This window comes from Poecilia latipinna, unplaced genomic scaffold, assembly GCF_001443285.1.
Source record: "Poecilia latipinna isolate Pla-1442-1.1 unplaced genomic scaffold, P_latipinna-1.0 Scaffold855, whole genome shotgun sequence".
Taxonomy (NCBI): domain Eukaryota; kingdom Metazoa; phylum Chordata; class Actinopteri; order Cyprinodontiformes; family Poeciliidae; genus Poecilia; species Poecilia latipinna.
The window spans coordinates 210235-217472 of NW_015113471.1; the positions used below are offsets into that span (position 1 = coordinate 210235).

Below are 7238 nucleotides of genomic sequence, written 5' to 3' on the forward strand. Positions count from 1 at the left end.
TGTGAATGACAGGTTAAGTACTCAGGAGGATGATGGAGAGTAAAAACTGCCAGACACAGAGATGGGTTCCAACATTTATGGTACAGATGAGGTCTTGAACAAAGGAATCCAGAATACTTCAAATGGGGTGACCAAATGAGCACAGCAATCCTGAAAAGGTTCAACAAGCAAGGAAAGTTCAGGAACACAGAGGGTTTGGTTTATCATGAAGAATAACACTCAGGCATCGGAGGCTGCTTCTTCTTCTTCTCCTTTTCTGTTAAGGCTAATCACAAGCAACTTTCAGGTGAATACTGCCACCGAATGTGAAGCGATGCTACCTTACATTCATTAAATTCTATTTTTTCTCAGTTTCTCTCTTTCAGTCTCATATTTTACAATTCATCAATACACGTTCTACATTTTCTTTTTCTCCACATCCTTCACATTTATCACTACTTTTCCGACCAATAACACATAAAATGACATTTGACAGGTATGACTTGATCTTCCCTTTCTCTCATTAATATTTTTAACTCACGTTGGCTTTTGTTTAAACACCTTCCTTTCTTATCTTCATTCCACATTTTTTTTGCCATATTTCTATTTATTTACTCTTAACTAATTTGCCTTCCCAAAAAGGAAAAGTAATAGTTATTATGCTCTCTAAAGCCCTATTTAGCTAATTTGTCTGCCTTTTCATTGCCTTTTACTCCTTTGTGTGCTCTAGGTTGCTAAAACTGAAAAAAAGTCTTTATACCTTGTCTTTGTGAACTTTTACTGATGCAATCAGATTTCCAGACAAAGCAAATAGTCGTTATCAGTGGGCCTCTTCAGTTGCAAAATTGAAAAACAAAGTTTTCCCTAGACTGACCTATTGAGTCATTTCAAGTTAAAGGTTGTGATGAGCTGTTAAAAAACAATCACAATAAAGTTTTAATTTTCAAAGTAGATTGCATCATAACTGAAGCAAAAGGTTTTGGTGTAAATGGATCATAACCTTTATGAAACATCAAATTAGTAGCAAATTTGCTGAAAGACAACAAAGTTGTTTTCAAGAAACCGTCACAACTGCACAAATGTTCAACAGAACTGCCACTTTGACCCGGCTCTGCTGAACAATGGACACATCTAAAAACTGGAGGACACAGGCATTTGAGGACTGGAGTACAATTTCCATGGCCTAGAAAATAAACCTCAGAAAGAAAGTTTAAGAAGACTTTAATATATACAAACCTCTGAGAGAAATTAAAAGAAAAAACACCAAGATCTCCCTAAAAGTAAGAATTCTTATTCAGTCTAAAACCTGCAGGCATGTAGATCTTGAGAACTTGGGTTCAAATCCCCTGGTTTAAAACAGACATGTCAGTCAGTTCTGAGCATCAAGATTTTTCTCAGATTGATTGCAGCTCTGCTCTAAATGATTGCTCCTGATGTGATCCTTGTGAGTCGATTGAGCAAGTGACTTAAAATACAATTTGCACTTTTGAGTTGGACTGGAATATCACTTGTAAATCAGTATCAGGTGACAAAATTAAAGGAGGTAATGTATTATTTGAATGACAGAGTTGAGTATCATATTTATTAAATCACTGGCTTGAAGTTCTTTATATCCCATTGAACTATGACCGCTCAGTCAGTCAGGCATTGGCCTTTCATGCAATAGATGCAATCAGCTGTTTGCTCATCCATTGCGGGAGGGGTGAAAGGCACAAGAAGCATTTACCTTCTTGTGTCTGTCAGAACAGTCTTTGTGAAAACTAGGATTTTTTTTTTTATTTTTTTTCTATTGTATGTTTGCTCCTGTGTGAGAGAGACTGTGTATGTGTAGAAGAACATGAGTGTATCCTTTCTAGTTCTGTTACTGGGATTACTTTTCCATAACGGGAAAGCCAAAGTCGAGTCACAAGGCTGTCACAGCCCTGATGTTGAGAGAACGGCAGAAGAGGTCCTGCAGCAGATCAACCAGGACCGGACTGATGGATACATCCTAACTCTCAACAGACTCTACGATCTCTCCAGCACATCAAATCAGGTTGGGTGAAAATATTAATGCGTGCACAGAATTAATATGTACAACTTTGTCAGCATTTTGACAACATTTTGGGTTCTCGTAGAAAGTATATTGCAGAAGAAAGTATACTCGGAGAATGTAATGGCACTCTTCACATTTTTAGTCTGGCTGCTTTTCCAATCTGCAATATTTTTTAATTAACCATACTCCTAATAGATTGTCACTAGCATATAGGAAGAACGGACACCCTACATAAAGAAGGTCCTTGATGAAGCCATCCTGGGTTCAATTTCCAACTTGGGAACCCTTGCTCTTGCTCTCCCCCTTTTCTTCTCTCTGTCCTTCTCTGTCTCACTTTTGTTTTTTAATTGTAGAATACACATCTTATTGTTGTACCCAGGAGAAGAGTGGTTCAGTTTACAACTTGACTATTGATGTGCTGGAGACCAAATGCCACAGCATCAGCAAAAAACCATGGAAACAATGTGAAGTCAGAGGTCTTGGAGATATCCCTGTAAGTCCAAAACTGTTTTGTGTTATACTTCAGTAAAATTACAGCTCACACACACACACACGCACACACACACACACACACACACACACACACACACACACACACACACACACACACACACACACACACACAAATATCCCACACTGTTGTGTTTTGATTTTTTTAATGTGCTCATTAGCATTTGTCCTCAAATTCAATTTATTTTCTGTTGTCCGTTATTGATTGTAAAGCAATCCAGCTATTTAAAAATTGTTTTTTTTCAGTTGTTATACCTAAAAATACAATTAAAATTCAGATATTTGTAATTGATTTTTATTATTATTATTTTGATCAATCTGATCCTACGTAGCCCTAAAACTGCCTTAATCAAGATTAAATACAAAAACATATGCTGTAAAAAGAAAAAACAATCTCTGGTTTATGGTAAAATACTGTCAGCTGTAGTTGCCAGAATTTCACCATATACTGTAGATACAGTAAAATTCTGGCAACCACAGCTGCCCGTTTATGTTACCATAAACAAGTTTGTTTTTTTACAGTGTATGTAAACTGAGGTGCTATATCATAATAATAATAATAATAATAATAATAATAATAATAATAATAATAATAATAATAATAATAATAATAATAATAATAATAATAATAATAAAACTGTTGCACAATTCTGTAATGTCTCCCTTTTAATCATCTTTATACAAAGTAAGTGTGTAAATATATTTGTTTCCTTCAGGTGTATGGAGAGTGTCAAGCATCTGTTCAAGTTGATGCTCAGGTCAAACTTGAGAGCTACTCTTGTGCCCTGCGAGAAGGTGGGTGAAATGATCGTAAGAAAAAGAACAAAATAACAATCTAAACATGTGTGATCCGTTCATGATCCATGATTCTGTTGATTGCATTAAAATGAATGAAAAGAATCAGAATCCGTTTTATTGGCCAAGTTTGGCAAGACCCTGCACTCTACTGACCCAAAAACTTTTATAAATTAGAAGAGCAAGGTACAGTAAGTGAACAGAACATGAAAAATGCCTTTTGCCTTTTTTTTTTTTTTTTTTGCTTTATTATTAATAGTAATAAATGCATATTTAGCATTGATTTGTCTTATTTAGTTTATCATTTTAGTAAAATATTTTGTCTTCCCACAGACAGTATTTTAGGGTTTTAGCATCTTTTGGTCATTTCTGGGTTGCTTTTATTCTTCCTTCTCTGAATGATAATAGGAAATATTTCTGTTTTGTTTTTTTGTTTGTTTGTTTGTTTGTTTGTTTTTCCTTTCTACCCACTGAATTTACTTTTCAATTGCCAAACCTTGCAATTGTCAAACAGAAATTACAAAGTTTGACAGAATTTCTTCAAAACGCCCCTGTGTGTGCAAAACGTTTGTGGATTAACAGTTGTAGCAACGGAAATGTGAGCTCACCATAATGTTGCAACCGCTGATTAAAAAAATGAATCTGCAATGCAGGACTGTGGTAATTAATATTTTAGTTTTTAGCTTTCTTTTTTCTTGTGTTGAATTTATTCATGTTTTGTGTTCCTGAGACGAGAAATCAAATGAACCTTCCAGACTTGAGTTCCTATCACTGTGGTGCATTTGGTTTCTTTTGCTATGTTTCTTTGACTTTGTACCTTTAATCCTTGTTTAGTTGCAGCTACTGCTATTGTGCACGTGTGTCCGGATTGCCCTACGGCTGACAACTTGAATGAACCAGTAATCAAGGAGACAGCCAAGCTCGCTTTGCAGAAGTTTAATAAGGAAAGTCATCTTGCGAACTACTTTGCTCTAGGGAATATTACAAAAGCCAGCCTACAGGTAAAAACAAGTGCATGGACCTTTCCAAATTTACAAATAAATCAAATTTATTTCAGATCCAGGCCAAGTTTCTTTGAGAAATATTCTTACCCTTAAAACCTTTTGCATCATATATTGTTTCAACCTCAAAATTCAACGTATTTTGGGAGGCCAAACAATAACACGATTGTAAAATGTATTTTTTAATTTTATGATTGCGTCAGTAAAAATATTATGATTGCCAATTTAATTCTGTATGTACTATGCTTTTGTGTGTTTTGCCAGTGGGTTGTTGGACCGTCTTACTTTGTAGAGTTCACTGTTCTGGAAACGGAGTGTTCAAAAGAAACTGATTTCAGTGAGCTGACCCACTGCCAACCAATGAACTGTCAGTTTGCTGTGAGTAACAGATTTAAACATCGCAATTTAGCTAAATTTCAAAATCTTAATTTCAGACAGTCTGTTCACAATCCTAGACAGACATGTGGCAGTTAGAAAAGTCTTTAGTCATCCTTCATTTTGTCATGAGTTTTTTTTTAAAAATAGTTTAATTTTGTTGGTTTTGTTCTGTTCATTAGGTTGTTTGACTTCAAGTTCTGCTTCCTGTTTTATTTGATATAATAAAACAGGAAGGATAAGTAGTCTGTTTTTTGTTCTATTTGTTTGTTTATTTGTTTATTTAAGGATCCCCATTAGTCTCTACCACAGAAGACTATTCTTCCTGGGGTCCGCATCATATGTTGTGCTTTCTCTGTAACACATTATTTCTTTAAATTTGTATTATTATGGCTTACAGACAATAGAACTTCAATATTCTTGAGAAATCAGGAAAAGTAAGATCAATTTAAAAAAATAATATTTTAAACAGAAATATCAGGCTTACGAAAAGCATGTTCTTATAAGACCTGAATTATTTATTTGTATTTTTCTTCTAACATGCCAAACCTTCTGATCTTCTTTAGTCTAATCTGAAAAAAATATATATATGGCAAAAAACAGTTTTGTTAATGGTAAGTTGTTTTTCTCCCATTAGCACATTGAGCATCCCATACACAGGCATGACTGACAAAATTAAGACCCTCCTCCTGTGTCTGATTGATTGTTTTTGGCTGAACATCATGTATTTCAAAAGATTGCACTTGGAGGAGCTTATTTTTTTGTTTAGCTCTTAGCAAAAAAAATAATAATAAAAAATTATTTTGGACTTTCACCAAAATAAAAGATTAAGACCTCCTAAAGGAGCACTAAAATTGTAAAAATAAAAAAAAGTATATTTGATTGATCCCTACATAAGCCCACAACTTCAATAGGTCTAATAATTTGATCAATGACACTCAAAAAGTCACCCAAAGCAAAATGACCAGAGCAACAAATATAATCCTGTTACAAATGTGCAAATCGCTACTAACTTTAAACGTTTTAACATTCTAAAATTTGGATGTAGTGCACATTTACCTTACAGTCTAATTTTGCAAGAATATGTGAATGTAGACAATTGATTAATAAATAAAAAATCACATACTAACTATTCTTAACTTCTCTTTTAGCACAGGGGGTTCTGTACTGGTTCACACAAGACTCACGAGGAGGCGTTTAAAAACATGAACCCTGTTGGAAAAGACGCCAGCTCCTTTCAGAAAGCAGAATCTGTTGAGGTGAAATGTGAAATCTATGAACCACAGGTATTTTCTTTGGTCATTATTATGCTCATAACAAAAATATTAGTTATTGAATAAAAATGTATTCGAAACCTTTCCCTAGCATTTTGTAAACTTCCAAAAGTTTACAAAATGCTAAAGTATCTCTGCTACTACTTAAAAGAAACAGATGAGACCTCGCCCCTGCCCCTCACTCCTAAACCACCATGAATATGATAATTGTAAAAAAAACAAATGTTCAAACCCCAGAAAGGAGGAAGTCTATTATTTACTTGTCTTCGATATTTGTAGATGTTCAATTGTGAAGCCATTATTCTTTTATTCTTCTTTCTGTAGGCTGCCACTGTGGAGGAGCAGCCCCAGCAATTAGTGGCTAAAGTAGTTAGTGGGCACCCAGAGCAACATCACCACAACCACACACACCTGCACCACCATGAGCATGTGCACTCTGTCACGCAAGGCTCAGACGTCACTGTCTCCAACCCAAAAGGCCTTCTTGGCAGAATTGTGTTCGAGCCTGCCACTCCCAGATCAGCCCCGACTGCCAGCTCCTGTCCCGGTGCTAGAAGACACAATCTTGGTTTACGCAGCCCCCTGCTCTGATTATCTGGACTCATCTTTGTTTAATCTCCCATACTACACGTTTTATATTTTGATGGAATTACTTGAAACTGGTATAAAGAACTGCTACTAAAAAGTAGGATGGCAGTAACCTGAGTTGTTAGTCATTATTGTAACATGATGCATTTCACTAATTCTTTGATTAAAGAATGTTTTACATTGTTTTTTTTTCTGATAATGTGAAATACTTGACTTACGTTTTCACAGTTCAAATGCACATTTCAATCAAAATTATTGCTCCTCAGCCACAGTTGCATTCAGAGAGGTGGAGGTGGAAAATTAACCATATACAAATATATTTAAACATAGTTTTTCACTTAAATGTCCATTAAAAATCTTCTCAGTAAAGTAGCAATAGTTATGAGTACACTGTTGAGACGAAAGAACGATCTACATGAATTGCTAATGCATCAGTAATTATGTTTTAATTGTGCAAGGATACCAAAATCATGCTTGCATGACTGAGAATTGTTGCAAAATTAAACAAAACGCTACATCTAAATAAGTATTCATATGAAATCAGAACTTGCCACAGCATTGAAGGTGATTACAAACCTTGTGGTGCTGTCCTACAGAGCTGAGCTAAAAACATTTATATATATATATATATATATATATATATATATATATATATGTGTGTGTGTGTGTGTGTGTGTGTGT

At 34.9% G+C, this 7238-nt stretch overlaps 1 protein-coding gene across 1 annotated transcript; it reads left to right on the forward strand.

Moving 5' to 3' along the window:
- Positions 1-1635: 1635 nt before the first annotated feature.
- Positions 1636-6755, forward strand: LOC106956903 (fetuin-B). The gene is made up of 7 exons (XM_015048007.1): positions 1636-2014; positions 2394-2507; positions 3241-3319; positions 4154-4320; positions 4585-4698; positions 5847-5981; positions 6294-6755. Exons 1-7 carry the CDS (start codon positions 1817-1819, stop codon positions 6558-6560), a joined length of 1074 nt encoding a protein of 357 aa, XP_014903493.1. The 5' UTR covers positions 1636-1816; the 3' UTR covers positions 6561-6755.
- Positions 6756-7238: the final 483 nt, after the last annotated feature.